Source organism: Ruditapes philippinarum, unplaced genomic scaffold, assembly GCF_026571515.1.
Source record: "Ruditapes philippinarum isolate M1 unplaced genomic scaffold, ASM2657151v2 ctg1895_1_1_1_1, whole genome shotgun sequence".
In the NCBI taxonomy this organism is placed as follows: Eukaryota; Metazoa; Mollusca; class Bivalvia; order Venerida; family Veneridae; genus Ruditapes; species Ruditapes philippinarum.
This window is the reverse complement of record NW_026857491.1, coordinates 25,514-46,595: the sequence shown is the minus strand read 5'-3', so window position 1 is coordinate 46,595 and position 21,082 is coordinate 25,514. Positions and strand designations below refer to the sequence as shown.

At 31.3% G+C, this 21,082-nt stretch overlaps 1 protein-coding gene across 6 annotated transcripts; it reads left to right on the top strand.

Annotated features, from left to right (window-relative positions):
- The first annotated feature begins 2,318 nt into the window (after positions 1-2,318).
- Positions 2,319-19,202, top strand: LOC132749922 (uncharacterized). 6 transcript variants are annotated; one of them, XM_060739854.1, is made up of 12 exons: positions 2,320-2,650; positions 6,328-6,355; positions 6,985-7,023; positions 7,608-7,856; positions 10,223-10,264; positions 10,714-10,806; positions 11,897-11,926; positions 14,687-14,821; positions 16,157-16,403; positions 16,695-16,829; positions 17,470-17,661; positions 17,960-19,202. In XM_060739854.1, the coding sequence occupies exons 2-12, from the start codon at positions 6,347-6,349 to the stop codon at positions 18,055-18,057; spliced, it is 1,269 nt and encodes a 422-aa protein (XP_060595837.1). In that variant the 5' UTR covers positions 2,320-2,650; positions 6,328-6,346; the 3' UTR covers positions 18,058-19,202. The 6 variants fall into 6 exon arrangements, with proteins under 6 accessions (XP_060595838.1, XP_060595837.1, XP_060595839.1 ...); XM_060739856.1 differs by having other exon boundaries at positions 2,321-2,650; positions 7,608-7,811; XM_060739857.1 differs by having other exon boundaries at positions 2,323-2,650; positions 7,608-7,718.
- The last annotated feature ends 1,880 nt before the right edge of the window (positions 19,203-21,082 follow it).

The following is a 21,082-nucleotide window of genomic DNA, read 5'->3' as shown; positions in this document are numbered from 1 at the left end:
GTGTGATATGGATTTGATAGGAATATTTTGGAAATGAAAACGAGATTAAATTGATAAGATTGGAGCCAGAAATGATTGAACATCACTGGGTGCAAATTTTGAAAGTGCATTGGTTATACATGTATTTCATTCGTTGTGAAATAAAGAATGGTACTACCGATTTACATCCATATACATATAAGATGTACATTAATTACATGGGTGTAAATTGTACGGTGAATGACTTCTCGTGATTATAAGTTTCTCTCAAAAAAGGATTTGGCATACGGTGTCACAGAAGACATTCACCTGTATAGTTTACTTGATATTATAAAATTTAGTGCTGCGTTTCGAAATTTCTAATACCACTTAATAACTTTGCAAGGGCTAATCCACAATACGCAAAACAAATGAAAATAAATATATGTATATTGTGGCTGCAGTTTAACACTGTCAATAATAAAGTCGACATTAACAATGAAAGTTAATAAGCTTTTAACTCGTACTGAAAGCGTGTATGATTAATCTTAATTTCAATAACATGAATGATCGATACTTTTAAATAAGAATTATGAACCTTTAATGTAAAGTATATAAAAATGTTTGTGAAATGGTGCATTCCAATCACTTTTTTGTACATTTGAACATGGCCGTGTTCGTAAATAAAAGGGCAAGCAAAAACAATATTTATATTCTTTTTACATTGATAGATAACTGCACTTGTAGATTCATTGGATACACTTTAGAGCAACCAAAGTCTACTTAATGATTTAGACTCCAAAGTTCAAAAACCTAAAACAAACTATATAATTGAAAATTCTCATATCTATAGATATACTGGGAACAAAACATGGAAAAATATGCAAAGGCTAATAAAGCAATATACCCAGATTAAAATAGAAAGTCATGTTGTTTTGCTGTTCTTTGCCAGATTTGAATTTTGCACAATTAAATAATTGTCTAGAAAACGGATGAGCTTATGTTCTAAAATATTGAACACAGGTTTAAACCCAAGAACCACAGCAAATACTTCATAAATCCTGAAAATATTTCTGGTCTTGTCATGTAAAAATACCTTAGTGGTGTCCCTTTCATCCTATAAAGCTTTGACACGTATTCTGTATTTCGTATTTTATCATATGATATAGGAAACATAATATAATGATTATTTTGTAAGTGTATATATTCCGTTAATGGCGTCTATGTAAATACTTTAATGACAATAAATAACATAGATCTAACTAAAACATCAGACATTCATACAAAGTTGTATTGAAACATGAAAGTGGAGGTTATGCAAATTTAACTGGCAACCATGTACAATAAATAAATATTTACGTTTAATATATGGTAAAAGAAGTGGGGTATAACTTTCATATTAAGAAGAAATGTCTACTTTTAATGTTTTGTTAACCACTAATCTGCTGGCACCGAAAATGATAAGTCCGTTCATTAGAGAGCCAGGCCAGCCGGGACCTCCGTGCAGTCAGACCTGGTATTATATTGTACGCAATTTAATACTTAAATCCTCAAAAATATAAATTGGCTGTTCCAAATTCAAAGCATGGCAAGGTTAAGCATTTTTATTCAAATTTTGTAATATTTTACCATCAGGAGAGTCTAGCTGTATAAGAAGTGGTTTATATCAAAGCCATTTTATTCACGTTTATTGTGATAATTATTAATCTTTTGACGTTTGACTTGACATAAGTACAAATATTTATAATTCGAAATAAGCTTTATTTTAAGTAGCGTAATCCACCTTCTCTTGTAGTTAAATGATGTTCATTTACCACGTTTTACAATTATTCATTAATTACGAAATTAGGAAATAAATACTCACAATAGCAAAAATGATAAAAAATAAAAATAAAGAATGATAATTCAAACAAATTAAAACTGCCAACGGCTATCATTAGCCATACAAATTTAAAGTTATAGAATGAAACATTATGTGTTGAAGTGTTGATTGTCGGTTGACTGAACGTATTGCTTGCCCTTTTTTAAATACAGTACAGCAAATCACTTTTGAATATTATGAATGTTCATATTTGATCCTGGAGTTTCATTGTTTAACCTCTTTCATTAGAAATCTAATGGTACATAATCACATATAAATATAGCTAAAATCAATTTAACATTTACAAAAAGAGGGAAAACAAAAGATTTCGGGTTGATAGGTATATCCTTTTTGAAATAGTCGTGAAATATCGCTTTTGTGGAATGCTCTCTTTTAATTTGTTATTTCACGGATCAGCAAAGTCCGTAAGAAAAATGTTTGCACTGTTCCATATAGCTGGCCATGTTATTCTTACCCGTTTCTATTGTAGTACGTACCTGTTGAAACTATTTAGTCGCATTAATCTTCTCGTAGCCCTCCAAAAACGATACTTTATATATTGTTTAAATATCTACTCAACTAATATACGCTGATCGGTACAATTTGAGTAGCTCCGTGGTAAAAACCGACTAGTGTATGCGCAAGTTGACAATAAAGTAAACAAGAAAGGAAATAATTGTAATTTACATTAGAGAAGGGGTACAATTTTGAAGTATAATTGCAAATCTGTGACATAGAGTGTAGTTTAAACATTTGTTAAATACCGGTAAAGACAGCCAGTTTCATGTGAAAGTTTTTATTTATTCTGGATTTTCGTTTATACTGTTCTATGTAAGTACTTTAAAATTTCGAATATTTTTTTTTTTACTTGACTTTTCTATGAGTTGTGCTACTTTGCTGCTTATGTAATTGTAATTATTTTCAATAATACAATATTGTAACAGAATATTAGAATTATTTCAAATTAAAGATTTAATTATTTTTACAATTTATTCTGGTCAGTTCTATAAGAGGCTGAAAATTAACTGCAATACAGGGCCTGATAAAACAATCAATCGTATCTCTCGCAGAAATAAATTTGCCAGCACGAACTTATGAGAAGTGCAGACATATAATAACGTCTTTAAAATGAACTTCATTTTTTTTTATAGTTTTCATGAACTGTTCATCCACGAATAGTATAAAGTTGTTTACTTATATACAAACTTAAAATAATAAAATTGTGTTTTAACGATTTACATGAATTACCAACAAAACGAAAACAATTAAAATTACATGTATACAGTTACAAAAAAGGCAATGGGCTGAAATATTAAAGGGTTAACACTTATTGTATGAGATACAATTACTTGTTTTGATTGACTGATCAAATATACGAATATATTGTCTTACTTGTCAACCCATTCTTATCGTTTCAACAGTTAAACATTGGAAATATTGATTTACATATTAAGTATCTGTAAAATATTATATAAGGGTGGTGTATGAATATATATAACAAAATGAGACAAATCACAAACGGTGTTAAACATAACAAGTCTATAATAATCTCTGTTGATGCGATCATCTAGCATTTTTACACTGATTTATATAAAATATATTGACTAAAGATAAACAAAGCTCAATAAATAATGTGCAAAATATCCCCTAAACCGTATTTTATCAAAAACATAGGTTTGAATATCCTTTGCAACAAAGGCGATTACAAAAAATGAATCCAATAAAACATGTTATCTCTTTGCAACATTAAAGAGGATTTAAAAATGTGTCACATTTCACGAAACTTTATTTTTGAAAACAACCCTAAATATACGTTTCCTGAAAGATTCGGTTTAGAAATCAAGTCAATATACACGAAAAATATATACAGATTTTTAAATTAGATATTGAAAAAAATGCAAAATACGTATATACCTAACGAAATGGAGAGTATGAAAAAAGGAAAATTATCATAATGACCTTTCTTGTTATGATTCAACAGTGATAAGATATGGACGAATGTGGTATAACAAAAGTGTTTGGAGAAAAGTAACGATATTATACTAGTACTAGATCTAGTATACTAACTAATGTGATGATATTCAAAGAGCAGGACTCGCAAATATTGGTGGTAGTGTCTAACATTTAATGTCATGAATAATGGCGATGTTAGATTATCAAAAGCGTTGCTGGTGGTGTTATTTTATATAAAAAAACTTTATTGTAATAATAGAAATTGGAATACATTTATGAAAGCTATGTTAAAAATACTCTTTAGATTTGTACGACAAATACAGAGACGTCATTTGAAGTCATATGAATACATACAAATATCATTACAAACCATAAACTTTGTGGTCCATGATATTTGAAACCGATCATTTCAAACTTGATAAATATTGCTGAAAAGCATGCATGTATACATTAATACTATGGCAATATCATTTTCATATCAGATCTTATTTCAGTATTAAAAACATCAGCAAATATTATTTGAGCCGCGTCATGACAATACCAACATAGTGCGTTTGCGACCAGCATGGATCCAGACTAGCCTGCGCATCCGCGCAGTCTGATCAGGATCCATGCTGTTCGCTATCAGTTTCTCTACTTGTTATAGGGTTTGTAAGCGAACATCATGGATCCTGATCAGACTGCGCGGATGCGCAGGCTGGTCTGGATTCATGCTGGTCGCAAACGCATTACGTTGGTTTTGTCATGAGGCGGCTCATTTATAAATATGTTCATCATTGCCTAAAGACATTATGATAGTTTTAATGTAATATTTTTATCGGGTCGATATTGGACGTTGTAATGACATGCAATAAATTTTACAAAACCGAAAGTAACCTATAATAATGTAATGGAAACCATTATTTAGGGACAAGGCTGAAAGCAACAAACTGTAAATCGGTTGAAATGATGTAGGAATAAGCTATTTATATGCTTCTATAAACAATTTAAGAATATATCTTTAGAAATAACGAATATCAAACGGGTTGGACATCACTGGCGATCGGACCTCCCCATTTACAGTTAACTGTGACATTTCCTCGGGTCTTCTTATTATGATATAGAATATTCTTGATCAAACAATGTGATAAAACATTAAAAAAATAGTAACGAGAATCTTATGTTATGTATTTTGGAGGATAAATTTAATTATAATTTGATGTAAATCAAAGTATAAATGCTTACTAAACATTCAAGTGTCTTTGAATATTGATGTTTTTTAATATCTTGTAATTATAAAGTTATTTAGGTCAGGTTAGGTGAAATTATCCTAATGGATTTATAATGAGAGAGTTATTAGATAAATAAGCTAAGTTAAACTTGTATAAATGTAATGCCAATGAATGCCTATATAAAGAGGATTTGCATTAATTTATTGCTAAATAGTACATACAGTTCGTAATCATATTTTTGGTCAATATATAACTCCCATTTGACCTACAGTAAATATTTGAGTAAAATTAATTTATGTTTTCTGTTTGTACAAATATTAGTTCAAAAGAACCGAAAAAACAAACGAGAGAAAAAAATTATAAATGATAAATGAGTTTTGATAATAATGTAGGGCCATTTGTGATGTGTTTTTTTGTTTTAATTACTTTTTGTGTATTATCTATCAATAAACAATGTGTTATTGAAAAATGAAATGCGCAAATATATTAAAAGAAGCGACCGATTTTGGCAATCCGAATTAACATGTTTATTTGAATAAAGGTTATCGATGAATATTTTCGTCTTGCAAGTTATTTATCGGTCACGGATTGATCTTAAATTTGCTACATATATTAGGGTAATGAATGTAGACATGACTGTACTTAGATCGTAAGAGATAATGTTATAATAAAACAGTTATGTAGTACAATAGGAAAGGTTAGTACCTGTAGTCTAAAAGAATTAATCAGTGATAATAATCAGACAAAAGTAAAAACGTCAGTAAATTATAACAAATTGCAAATATTACCTTATCGACACATCTGTAATAAATATTACAAAAAAGATTGAGAGTGTCAAAGAAATCTGTCAAAAAAAATTGAAATTAAAATTTGAATTCGTTTGTTTGCGTTTGTAGTCTAAGAAATTTACCTATTAAAGATCAAAACGTTGAGAAGCTTAAAAAACGAGGACTTTGGAAGAAAGCTCTTCAAAATGTAAAAACTGACATTAAGTGATATATGTCCAACAAACAGAGTTAATTGTAAGTTAAGGTCAAGTGTACATTAGTTATTTCAATACGAGAAGTAAGCGAGAGGTTCATATCATTGAGTGCGTCGTGGATTTGAAGTCATTCTAAATTATCATGTAACCAAATGCTTTTATTATGAACCGAACGATATCATAATTAACCGAACCATATTGCAATTAACCGAACGTTATTATAATTACTCAACACCTTATATTAAAATGTTTTTGAAGTAAGAACTTTGAATAGAAATAATAAATACGCTCCTTTTGTAAAACTTCGCTTATATTTTGTTTGATATTTGAAAAGTATATAAATAGTGTATATTTACTTTCAGATTTTGACGTTGGTCAAACATGCACCAAGTAAGTGTAATGATTGTAATTTAGTCTTTTCTTTATTTGCATTATTGAACTATGATAATGTTTTATCGATTTGTTCCTTAGTGCTATTTGGTTACAGTTACATTGTTCAAGTAAAATACTTATTTATGCAAACAATTTGTCAGACTTAAAAGAATAAACTATGAATGCACTTAGTTTTATATAACATCTATACGTTTTGTAAACTATTTCCCTTAAATGTAATATTGTAATTTGTAACCATATCAAGCACTCACTGAAAATAGCTGGGACTTTGAAATTGGTAAAGTGCTAAGGGGACAGCAAAATGATGAAAATCCCGCTAAAAGGTCCGCGAATATGATCAGAACATATCATGGCTAGTGTAGCGTCAAAACCAAACCACCGTAATGACCAGGAAGTGTGGTTACAGACGAAAGGTAAAACCTGGCCTATTTTCCTCATGGTACCGTAGTAAAAATTGGCATGTGCATCATAACATGCGTTAACTGAAGTTTGTGAATAGATTGATGTTTCAACGATAATTTAAACACCGTTCAATAAGCCAAGCTATGACTTATAGTCGGTTGCCTCATGAAGTTATGTTAATGTTGGTATAAACATGTAACATTTTGCAATATACGTACTTTCAGAACCAGAAACGAGAGACGAGGTACGAGCCTCGTTATGAGGTAAGACCATGTTTGTCTAGCTTTATATAGATCTAAGGATAGCCTTTCAACTATCATAAAATCATATTAAACAGATTTAATTGTTTCTTTTTATTGTTGTGTATTGGGTTTTGGTTTTCCTTCACTTCGAGTGATATTATTCTATATGTGTGTTGCATGGCAAATATCACTTTAGTACTTTGACTTTCTCTATCTATGGGTTATCAATCACATAAGAGTCACAAAACACAAAGAAAATCACGAGTGACGTATATAGTATCCATTATGAAAAGTTTAGACACTGGAAAAATTTCAATATGCTATTTTGATGGTGAGAAATCTAAATATTTATTATCATATAAGACTTTGACTTCGTATTGAATACTAATTGTAATTACTGTTTACAAACTATTTATGCACTTATTCAGTTGTTTATTCAGAAAAAATATGCACATACTTAATTGTTGCTTTGTAGTAAATATTATGCGCTTGTTTACTGCATTGGCTTATTTGCAAAACAACGAATCATCAATTGATCGATAGTTACGAATAAGATAACATAGTTAATGTTAAGGTTATTTGTTTATGTTTTACCTGTTGATCAGGACCAAAGAGCCAGTCCTCAAAGACAGATGTATGAGCGGACACGTGACACGAGTCCACAAAGATACCAGTATAACCGTGCTGTGGACCCAAGGGCAAATCCTCATAGCGAAGTATACGACCCTAGATTTAATCCTGCTTCTCCCCTTCCTGATTATCACAATTTTCCCCAGCCATATTATCGACACAGTGACTACAGGGAAGGTGTAAGTCCCCAACCTAATTACCTACATAACCAGGAGAGAGTGTGTGTAAGTGAAGCGCTAAGCCTTGCTTACCAGTGCAGATCCAGACAATGTATTAAATAAAATCAGCTTGCAATTTGATTTTGTTTTGCTTATATCTGGATCTGACAGACTCGGCTTCTACTTAATTGTCTGTGCCATTAACTTAACCACCAGGGGTATCATATTTAGCTTCCTAACCTTAACTATCTGTCTTCATACAAAAAACACGAATAGAAAAGGCAGTCCGGTGACATCGAGTAATGGTTATTTGTAATATATTGCTATACCTATATATATCCTATAATGAGAATTTTTTATGAATTAATGGCAGTTTAACAGGTGTGAAGTTCGGTTTGTAATTCAGTAGAAAAGGAACCTAGCGTTTTGACAGCTATCCAAATACTAATTTACATATTTACCTAAAGAGAATGAAAATATATCAAATTACTCAATTCCGGTTAAAACCAGTTTTAACTTCGTAATAAATGCTACATTCCCAATCAAGATTAAAGTAGTCTTTGAATTATTAATACGCAAATCTAATAATAGCTCTCCTTTTATGTATTGTATTATAACAGTAGGACCTAAGTCTCTGACCGACATTTTATCTTCAATGCATATATTTATAGAATAACTACTAACGGCAGAAATAGTTTTAATTATAGAAATCACATTAATCGTTTTCATTATATGTTCTGTATTTAATACGGTTTAATCTGAATAATATGCTTCAATCTATATACATTGTATATGGCTCGGCAGTTGATTTTATTTCGCTACTAAGTTCTCTTTCTCTCTCAACTCATCCTGTGGTCATCTTATTCTAGCATATGGTGGTGGCTTATTGTTCTTGACTGGTATGGTGTAGGGCAGATGTTTCAAATTTAGACGGTCTAAAAGCAAAATAATTTAATTTTCAGAAATACAATAGAAGAGAACCCGTTCAGGGTCAGAGATATCATGAGGTAGTTCAACGGCAAACACTCTAGCAACTTTACCTTAGTTTCTTAAAGTTTCCTTCACTTTATGGTCATTTCCGGGTGTCTCTCTCTGAATTTCAGACGAAGTACAGCAAATATTAGCTTTCCCATTGCTGTTATAATATACTCATTTGATAGAAACTTTTCTGATTTACTCTTCAGCCTTTAGTTTTGAAGTCTCTCTTTGTGATGCTTTTCAAAACTAACAAGCAATAAATTTTAGTTCATATTAGAAATTCGTTAAGTAGCCCACTGTTAGTAAATTTTTGTTGTGTTATGTAGATAGCATACAATAGCTTTAAGTCTTTATATTTGCGCAAGACTATACGTAGTTTTGCGGTTTTTCTTTTTTTAATGCTGGAAAAATTTTATTTTATTTATTTTAGCTCGATTAGGTATCAACCAAGAAGCACAGGCACGAGTATCGGACCTGGGATGAAAATATATGACCAGATTGATAATAAAACCTGTGTTCATCTTAAAAGTGTCAAAAACCAAAAAAAAAATTGTAAAAAATGACCCCCTTTAAAATATAATATAAGTTAAGAGAAGGCCGGAAACTCCAGATTCGAGCCTACGAGCAAGGGATTCATTTCCCGAGCCGTTGTGAAAACAATTGGCCAGACAATTAAAAAAGACTTTTATCACTATTTCACGTTTGTATTAAGCTTCCAAATGAGACCGGCCCCAAGTCTCTAGCCCTTCCCGTTCATGAAATATCTATCTTAATGTCATTTAGAAATGTATATCTAGTTAATTCCAAAGTATTTTTCCCTACTCATCTGTGCAAACATGTATTGGTTTTATGTTCTTGACTGAATGGTTGGGCAGATGTTCAATTCGTCTAAACCTAATTTTTTAGCACGAAGAGAACCCGTTCCAGGTCAGATATATTCATGAGGGTAAGGCCTCTAGAACTTTCAGTCAAGTTCTCTCACTTTGGTAAAGGCTTTAATTCAAACGGAAAAGTGAAAATATTAATTTTGCCAAATTGCTTTTATAACTCTCGGTAAAATCGATTTCCTTCCAGGCTCATTTGAAGTCTCCGGTCTTTTCATAAACTTTTTAGTATATTATTTTAAAGTAGCTCATGTTTTAATTTTTTTTTTGGTTTTGTGACAACTTTAAGTCTATTTTGAACTACAGTTTGCTTATCAATCTGGAATATATTTTATTCATTCTATACTCGTGCTGTCCAAGAAGATGTAATTTGTTGTTTGTTTCTAAATTCTGTTTTGTTCTATATTGATTGGGCTTATTATAAGAGTTAAATGATGTATAGTATTTAGAGTGACATAACAAATTATTCTGACTGAATCATTCGTTATTGTTGATGCTGTTTAGATTTTATCTTATTATATTCATTGTATCACAACTTAATTTGTTTACAACTATATTTATTCAACACAGCCCGAAAGATATCAAGAGAAAAAGTTCGATTTCAGACTTGATGTAAGTTTATAACATTTTATTCTTTGCTTAACATTTAGCTATTTTGTGTTTTATTAATGTAGACAAAGGAGCCCATTCCAGTTGCGTTTTGGTTTTGTAATTTATGAATATGTAATTGGTTTGAAGACAAATGTGAAAGTACGAGATTGCAATAGCAATACAGATCAGAAATAATATTTTAATCCATTGTAAGTTTCTGTGACCAATGAGATAAAGCGTCAAATGAAGAAGAAGAGTAAAGAGTACAGTGTCTTCATATTAATGGTGATATTCAGGCAAAGATCTCACTAGCACCAGTTTATATGTTCTATAGTATGACGGGAACTCAATATGACCTTTTATCTCCAAAACAAACGTTGAACTCTTTATTAACCTCCTTTACAAGTTAAAAACAACATTGACAAACATAACACACAATGTATTGATGGTTACATAAATGTTTTATTCAGAATCGCTACCACAAAATGCCCGGTGAAAGACGGGAAGGACAACCAAAAGCTGATGAGCATTGGCAACCAGCATATGCCCCATATCAAGAGCGTGTAAGTGACATCAAATGACCCATAACAAACTCTTTATCTAACGCTCCATAGAAAGCAAAATATACATCACATAGTTTTTGTCGCTATATGTAATATAAAAGAACTTAATTCAAACTATTTTCAGGCAAAGGTTTTATAGAATTTTGTCCAGATCTCAGATTTATTTTGCCTTTTCTTTGCCAAGTAGAGAGCATTCTTGTATAATACACTAAGCAGAAACGACTTTTTAAACCATTGTTAAAATGCCATGAAATCTATAACATCGAGTTTAAACATCGTACTTTTGGTTTCAAATGTTTAAAACAATGGTTACATTAGAAAAAAAACTTTATTGAGAATAAGTAAGTTAAACTAATTTAATATTATGCTTATAAAAATTTAAAAAAGTAGAAAGTTAATCCAGAGCAAGACGTATCTTTAAAGTATTTATAAATATGTTTTCTTTATCAAAAATGAAATGCTTCTATGTAGAATGTGAAAATAATATCAAATAGACTCAAGTTAGCTATGAGTATATCATGATGTGAATATGCTCCACTTGATGTTATGGACATCGACCTTGCTTTTCATTTCAGCAATGAGTCCTTCTAAACTAAGTTTATATTTAAGGTAGTTTAAAACTTCATCGAAGTTCGGTACAGTTTTCTGGTATATATATTTTTAAAGATGAAATATTTACCTAAGAGAAAGATATAGTTAATATTGTTTGATTTCCTAATATTTTGTATCACCACATTACACAGACTGACAGTTTTGTATGATACCAAAGTTTTGTCTGTAGAATATTTTGTTTGTAAAACAATCCTGATTTGACACCAAAATGGTGAACTTTAGAGCATTCCTTAAAAAAATGTATACAAGGTTTTGATGTTGAATTGCAAAACATCGTATTAATGACTCGGGGAGGTAGCTAAGCCTATGAAAGTAGTATCGCAATGTTAATTATATTCATAATGACAATGGCGAAAATACTTTTTCGGACAAAGGTGTTCTATTGCTAGATATAGGCATTTTATGCATTGCTTTGTTTCAGAGATGAATTTCATTTTCATATCTAATCATTTCATTTGTTTCATTACATTGTGAGCAGAGTGAACAAACCCATAAGGAACTCTACGATGTAAGTTTACGTGTTGGGGACTTAGCTTATACATTTACAAATATATCTATTACAAAGTGTGAACTTGTAACATCAAAACATAATTGTACTTGGCTTTAACGTCTGGAGATAAATACATTGAATGCTATTGCAAAGCTTGAAATCATAAAACGGTGGCTGCAACTTTGTTGTCGGTGTTGCAAAAGGAATATAAAAATAATTGAAGTAATGGCGACAAAACTCATCCATGATGCATCCTGATGCATTTTAAACCAGTTAAGCTAGACTCTGTCATATGGTTTGGTAATGTTTTTCCTGACGTAACATCATCAAACGAAATGTATATGATGGATATTTCTCGACAAATGTTACAAGTTCATTCTTTGTTCCCTTAATATTCGTAAGGGTGCATTTAGTTTTGCAAGTTGTTGATATTCGGAACAATATAAAAACATCTTATCTTAAGAATGGAGTCTTCTTGATTTATTATTCTTAAAATCTGATGCCAGTTTTGTTAAATAGAAAACGAAAAACAAATGTTAAAGGATTATATGGCCCAATCATCGGTGCTTTTAGTATCTATAGGTATAAAAACAATGCGACTAACAATGCATCCTTATAGAATACTTACCTCACAACTCCATACTAACAAAGGTGGCATCTATTTCCTTATATGTATATATCCTTGTTGATTATTTTCAAATCTCTTATATTATTCTAGATTGATTTTTATCCATATTTTATCACATTTTTACCTATCATACCTATTTTTATTTATTTTGTTTTCCTGCAAATCTCATTAAAAGTTCCTAAGCTTTTGTTTTCTCCATATAAATCCATCTTCTGTTTATTTTAGAATAGCAAGTTTTTTTATTACCTATAAAAGATTCTTCCATATTTATTATTTTGCTTTTTCTTTATTTTTTGTTTTTCTGCACGTTTGATATTCTGCAAGGTAGCACTTTTGTTTGATGTTTGTGCATATTTAAGGAGATACAACCTGCGGGACGGGCAAATACCTACAACACCCGGATAACCGACTTACTAACTTCCATAAAGGATCCAGATATCAAAGATGATAGGCTAATTAGATTAATTGAGGCAGGTGTTTATTGTCTCTTAATAATTTATTTTCCTTAACAAAGTCACATTTCATTTTAATATATAAAGAATATACGACTATGCTATTGGCATAAAGAAAAATTATCATTATAACTTTTTTTTTTCATTTAAGGACATCATTAAACACTTTTTAATTGTGTTTATTGTAATCTACGTATCGAAATTTATTTTAAACAGGAAACATGCCTTGTCTTGTCCACATACCTTTAATTAATTCAAACAAACGAAGTGGCACGGAAACTTAAATAAAGACATTCTGCAAATATTATCCACATATTTATTTGCATTTACAAGTCTTATACCGCCAATTTGACAAAACATTCATATTATACATGTTCTCAATATCGAAATGAAATCAAAATAAGATTGTTTTCACATTCACTATATTTAGTATACAATTAAATCATCCTGGCATTTTTTCGAATAATTGTAAGAAAGTCTGTATGTTATTGATGTATGATAAATGTTTTTGTTTAGACTGACAAGCTGCTCGTCGTGAGTAAATTTCATAAGGATTAAAACAACATTTTAGTATCGTGTTAAAATAAGTAGATATTGTATTAACGACACTTACGTAGACAAATATCTGACAATGAAAGCCTTCTTTAGAATAGCGGCCACAGGTTTCCTTGAAGGCTATCTTATATTATAGAGTGTTAATATAACAAATATAAATGTTAAAATGTACACCATCTTTTTAAGTTTGTTTTTTTGCTGATAAAACATTACATAAATGTCAGTAATGTATATATTACAGTGAATCATACATTCAAAGACCTACTTTAAACCAACGGGTTGCATATGAGCATTTTTAAGGATCCAACTGTATTAACTTGTTAGTGAAGTCATTTACAATAAAGATAAGAATCAATAGAACCCTTGAAAATACTAATTCTCACGAAATATTATGTTATTCATATTTCCTATTTTTTCATTGTTTTTATTTTGGCTTTTTCCTTATAATAATCATATTTATGTTTTAGACTTTTCATATACCCTTAGTTTTTGAGATCAATCAGACAATTATATTTAATCTTTTTTTGAAACGCATTTATTTACTTTACTATACGTATAGTGTCCTTCTGAACAGTGCTTAAGCCGGTGCTAGGGGCGTGAGAAATGTTGCACTTTTACATTATATCTCATGAACAGACTCTATCAAATCGAGTTTGCATTTTTCATATTTAATTTAATAGCAATGGTTGTTTATTTGTTTTTTGCTTCCGAGGGATCTCCTTTTTTTCAAGACTTTTTGTGTACATATAACTCTATGCAATATTTAGTAGCAAAGTAGTCTTATTTTAATCTGTGCACCAGCCATAGTTACACTTTGACTTTGCCTTGCAAGCACCAGCTATGTATTCTTTTTAGTTTTTACTGCTTACTTTTAATTACAAATACAAATACACAAATCAAGGAGGATAACGGTAAAGTAAATCTAGAAATGCCTCTGCGATCAAATCTTTCCATCAAATTTAGTAATATTTTACATTAAAATCCTTGTTTATTTGTTTCTCTATTTCTTTATCTGTTTTGGTTTTTCAACAAAAATAAAATTATTCACTTAAGGACTGATTCACTGAATATTTGAAACTATTTATATATTTTTTCTGAATAGTTTTAATCAAATAATATACCTGTTTTTATTTGTTACTATAGCAACATAAAGGTTATTTAGTGATGGTACGGTTCCGACCTGGGGATATTTCAGAAGTGATAAACGCTATACAGCTAAGTGTCAGTACGCTGTCGTCACATAATGGTTATTGTATAGGATTCTCAGAACCTGGTTTAGTAAGTATCATGTGATAACCTATTCAAATAATGTTAAACTTGAACGGTACAATAAAGCCGTTCGGTTAGCTCAATGTGTAAAGCGTTGGACTGTGAATCCGGCGACCCGGGTTCGATTCCCGGAGAGTGCAAAACATTATGATTGATCTTCACTATCCTTTCTTCGGTCGTTTGCATTGTACCTCTGGTCTAACATAACAGAAGTTATCAGTTCCTTGCCAACGTGAAGAAGGCAATTAGTACTGGTAAACTGCTTGACAGCATGCCCAGGTTGTTGAACTGTGCTTTGGTAAATTCAATGCGGCTTACTGTCGTGATCCGGAGTGAAAACTACCAACACCTACACCACCACAGTAACTTTCAATGTTTCGGTCAGTGCGCGGTTACTTCCCTTGACCAGATTTTAAAACTACTCGATGGAAATATAGTTAGTTTACTGAGGGGATATTTGCAGTAATTGAAATGATCGACCTGAATAATTGTACAATATAAAGAGATGTTTCATATTAAATGATGTAATCATTCTTGAGCAATGATTTTTTTCTTTATAATGCTGTCAGAGTGCCTTGGTATTACAGTAAAAACCCTCTAATTGCGGGGTGGTCTTAATTGTGAGTATTCTTATTGCTTACACACTTTACGACCATGTTCTATTTTAGTCATTTTGTGTGAATAAACAATATGTATCTTAACCTGCAAATATTAAAGTATATTATAATGTTACATCTGATGGGAAGAAAATATATTTCTGAGGAAATTTAATATCAAATTCTATTTCATCTGATTTCAATATTAATTATTATATGATGTACATAATACAACCATCAAATAAGAAATAAATTCATAGCAAAATCAATGTGCTTAAAGCAACATTAAACCACTCTAAAATCTACTTTCTCACCTTATTTCATACAATATCCCAATAATAAAAGGTGTTTTTGACACCTTGTGAAATGAAGTGTCATGCCTAAGAGCATTTAAGCAGAAAATAACAACATAACAACAAATTAAAGATCTAGGTAGGTGTTGACTTTAAATCTGTGGTCTCAATAGTGGGGTCAAATAAAGAACAAAATAGAGAATTGGGACTGAATCTGGTGGTCTTAAAAGTGGATAAGCGAGGTGGTCTTAATTCTGGATCATGTAACCATTGACATAAAGAACAGAAAATTCCGTTCTTATAAAAAATGGTCTTAATAGCGGGGTGGTCTTAATTCCGGGGTGGTCTTAAGGAGGGATTCTACTGTAGTTCCAATGACGTAAAATTGTCTGAAAAATGCACAACTTAAATTAATGTCATTTGAATTCAAACATTTAATTTATTTTTTTGCACAGATGCAGATTGTGATTCCAAGTCATCAAATGATGGCTCAAGATCAGTGGTGGGATCCACGAAATCAGACTTCACAATACGCCGTCTGCTGTTTTTGGTTCCAGGACTACTTTCAGGCGCGTAGTTGGTTTCAGACAGGATCACTCCGGTTTAAACAACCTGACTTTCCCAATTCTAATCCTTATCAAGTAGTCGCTGTACCTCTGACATATGGAAGTGGAAGGGACCCGCGCCCATTTGGTCCTGACAGTAAGTCTTTATGATTTACTGGCGTGCGTATATTCAAATCAGAATAAAAATGTTTACACAAAGCAAGGGATTCATAAATCAGAAATATCATGGTCTTAAATTTGTGGTCGTATTTTAAATACGCAAGCGTTTTATAAATATTGACGATAGAAAAATAGCATTCATTGAGCAAAAGAATTGCGTCGCAACAATTCTAACGAAGAATACTAAGGTTCAGCAAATTGCAAGTTAAGGATACAAATTAATAATCTATTATCTTTAAAGCAATACCTAATAAATTTTTTATTATAGGGGACGAAATAACTCTTTTGTGGTCAGAATATCCGAATATTTATGAAAGATACGAGTACGATTTCCGGGCCAACTATTCAGACCGAGTTAGAGACATTGTGCGAGCTTACGGAGGAAACCCTTACGTTTCACTTTGTGAGTATATTTTATAGAGGGAGGTGTGTACTTTCAGATAAAAAATTTAGAATGTTTTTGTCAATATGTAGTGGTTATTTTTCAATATTTTAATATATTATAAAAAATGTCACAATGTCCATGGATACATGACTGATGCTTGTTTTGTTTGGTTTTACGGCGCACCAACACAATTAAGGTCATATAGCGCCAAAACAGGAAAGATGATTTTGGCTACGCGATAGAAACTTAAAGCAGCATCAAGGGTCAAAACCACCTCACCAGCTGGAGCTAAGAGATGCATAGACTTCAGTAATTCGGGCCCATTTAGTCGCCTCGTACGATCACGCAAGGTTAAATGGTGGCTGCAATTCTGATCTGATGCCTTAACCCTATAAGGCAACCCCTCAGCTACAAGGGGGGGGGGGGGTGTACATGGCTGATGTAATAGAACTTATAATGGGAGTTATATTTTCAGATATATCTTATATTGTTTTCGTCAAACTTCAATATCGAAATGTTTAAAAAAAAATCTCACAATATCCATTGACACATGGCTGATGTAATAGCACTCTCTACTCCTGTCTTTCAATCTATTGTTACATATATAAGGAAACATATAGTGTAATAACATGTAAGAAACTGATGTAATTTATTGTAGGCCGATACAGAGCTGGTGAACCTGTCGATTTAAATAAGTTCGGTTCCCCGGGTTACGCTCGATTTGAGATACCGGAGCGGGACAAGGAAAGGGTAGGACGGTCATGGAAAAACAGCTGGATTAAACCAGACACATTTATCACAGTCAGTACATTCCCGGATTCTGATCGCGTTCGCAGCTTTTACAATGATAGTAAGTATTTTTGTAATATGTATCATTCCAATATCGTAAATAAGTCAAAGGCACTCAGAGTAAATCCAAACTTTCTTAATGAAACTAAAAGTTAATGTAAAGAAGTATCTTTGGTTCACCAAGAGCAGCCTCTTTGTACAACTTCTACATCTAGTTAACAAAACACGTAAAAAATAAGCAGCGGCAAGTAGTTTATTTAGCTGATACTTTTATGGGTACAGAAAGTGGATAGAAGATGTACAAAAACAAGAATAAAGATCTAATTTACTAAAGAAAATCCCAAAATTTATTTTTTCAGGAGAATTCACCGATCTTCGATACAAACTGAGCCAGTACTCGGACCCCGTTGTGGTGGCTATCACACTGCGTAAGGTACAAGGAACCTCGAGGCCATAGTGTACGGATGTACGAAAGGGAACGGACATTGTAATTTATGCAATCAATAACCATTTGCCCAGTGTTAAGTTTTAAATGTTTCAGTGTTTATGAAAGTTAAGTTTGTTCGACTGCACTCGTTTACTGTGTATAACTGAATAGTTCTTAAATTACATTAATTAGCATAGAAATCACGTGAATATGACAATTGAAAATATCGATTGCGCTTCAACCTACAGTCGAACTTATATCACGTTTATTGATAATGTGTCTATCTTATAATTAAATACTTTTTTTTGCAACGTCATATTTAAATCATATCCAAATTTGTGACAGTCTCATTTTGTCACGAAGCTAGATTAAATAAATATCTGAATTTGCAAATGTACATAGATTGCCACTATTAATAGGATCGTATAGAACACGAATTAATATCACTCATAAACGTTTCTCTGATATAAAAAGTGGCAAATTTCTTAATAAAGAAATCATTCATATTCATTAAAACTCAGATCTTTTTCCTCAAAGGTCATATAAGGGCTGCTTTTCTCGAGGAGGAAAATTCATTAAAATCATGCGGTTTCCCCTAAGATTCGACATACATGTATATTAAGTGTTTCCTTCTCCTTTTGCAAAAATACTGTTATTTTCCCCCAAATTTTAAGGGAAGGGCACCTACATCTAACTGTGATACAAAGTCCTGCCATTGCTTGTTTTATATTTTCTTAAGCATACTTTCTACATGATATTTTTTACATTTTTAACGAGAACGTGATCGCTATACAAAGGAATATCTGACTATTACAAAATGGGACAAATGCACAGAGTTATACAATATTTTATCCCATTCTTTCTGACAAAATTAAAGAATATTCCCAATGTTAAAATATTATAAATTCATAGAACATGTTTGTCTTCTTCACTATACATCAAACACTAAACAAAGCATTGTGCTACCCTTCATGCCATCGGTTTGTACAATATAGATCCTGTAGAACTTTATCAAACAATTTCTTATTTATTCAGTTGTGATAATTTTTCATTTTTGTATAATTACATTGCAAATTATATGTTTACCATTGTGATAATATGTTTTAACTGGGAATTATAATTATAAATATATACTGTATCAATAATAAAGTTTTTGTATTTTAACTTCTACACAAGTTTTGTTGTTCATTGAGGAGATCAGTGGTGTAACATTTATGCCTAACCAATCATGTTTCGGGGCTTACATTATTTTGAAGAATGTGATTGGTGCCATACATTAATAGGTTCTTTCTCTTAAATCGGTGCTTTTAAGATAATTATTATGCTATGCTTAAATTTGATATTTGACAATATTAATATTTGATACAGTCTCTTAGTAAATATAGAATAAACATGACTTCACACAAAATAGATATGAAATATTTTAATCTCTACACACTATCGGTGGTCACAATGAATATATAGCGTCATTAAAGAAATGGCAGTTTTTATAAGAAAGGACAAACTTTACTTGACCCATCATATTAAATAGGGAATGCAGCTTCCCATACATAGTTTTTAACATTTTTTTAATTCAAATTAAACATATTTCTGTGAGAATTTCATATATTTCAGTAGATTTCTGTGATAAAAATATTTTACTCAAAGATAAGCATAGTATATATTTAAACAAATCAATACTTTTAAATTTAATAATTATAGTCCTTTTTAATTAAATAATTATTGTCCTTGTAAATACAAGCGCCAACCGATTCATTTAAAACATGACATGTGGTGAGCTTCTTTAATAACTATTTCCATAACTGTGTGCCACTAATAGTGGGAAACACTATCGCTTTCAAAAAGTAAAATATTGGAAATCAAACCTAGTTATGTTGGCTGAAACGTTTTAAACCTTATAATATTTTTTTTTACTGTCAAGTTATTTTTAGAAGGTAATAAAATAATGAATTAAGATGCGACATAACCTACAGGTTTGGTTATATAGTGAAATGATAAAATGTTTATCGATCAACATTTCTATAAATAGAAGCAATCACATCACAGTGTAACATATTTTGTAAGTTAAAATACTTACATTCTTTCCTAAATTATTAACAAGAGCGATCAGTGATCACATGTGTCGCCTCATGATGGCCAATTTCATGTGGGACAAGTTTTGTGACAGACGGACAGACAGTGCACAACTAGATTTGGTACTGATCATTCCTGTAAAGTTTGGATAAAATTGCACCAGTAGTTTATGAGTAGTACGGACAAGCTTTTGTGTATCTGGCAACACACAGAAAAAAAACACCTTTTTATCAAAGGGCCATAACTCAGCCACAAATCATTCAACCGGAAAACCCGTGCAATATGCGCAAGGACTTGAGCTACAGATCAATCCTGTAAAGTTTCATTGAAATTGCATGAGTGGTACAAGAGAATTAGTCCGGACAAACTTTAAAAATAAAAATTATTAAAGGGCCATAACTCTGACAAAAATCATTGAACCGGAAAATGCTGACAATAGCACAACTAAACTTGGTACTGATCATTCCTGTAAAGTTTGGATGAAATTGCACCAGTAGTTTATGAGGAGTAGTCAGGACAACTTTTGTGACGGACGGACAGACGGAAGTTCTAACAGGAGAGTAATTATGTGGCTACTCTATTATTCTCTCTATTGTTCTTTTTAGCCACACAAAAGAAAATAGCCACATAAAAGCATTACGGAATGAATGACATCAAAGAGAAAGAACAGTTACCTATTGTCCCTCTAGCCACATAATTACTCTCCTGTGAGTGCGGACGGACGACGGAGAAGTGATCCCTATATGTCGCCACTACTCCGTAGAGGCGACACAAAAATAACACCAAACATATTCTAAAAGTTTAACTTTATTATTGTAGAACAATATAAATATGAAAATAAATACATAAAAAGTAGAAAAAATTATAGATATATAAATTTACGAAAATTAAAAAAATTACAGCAAAAACTTAGAAATCACAGGTTTTAGAAAAAAGACTTACATAGAGTCTCACTTATCATTCAATTATAAGATTTTTTTCC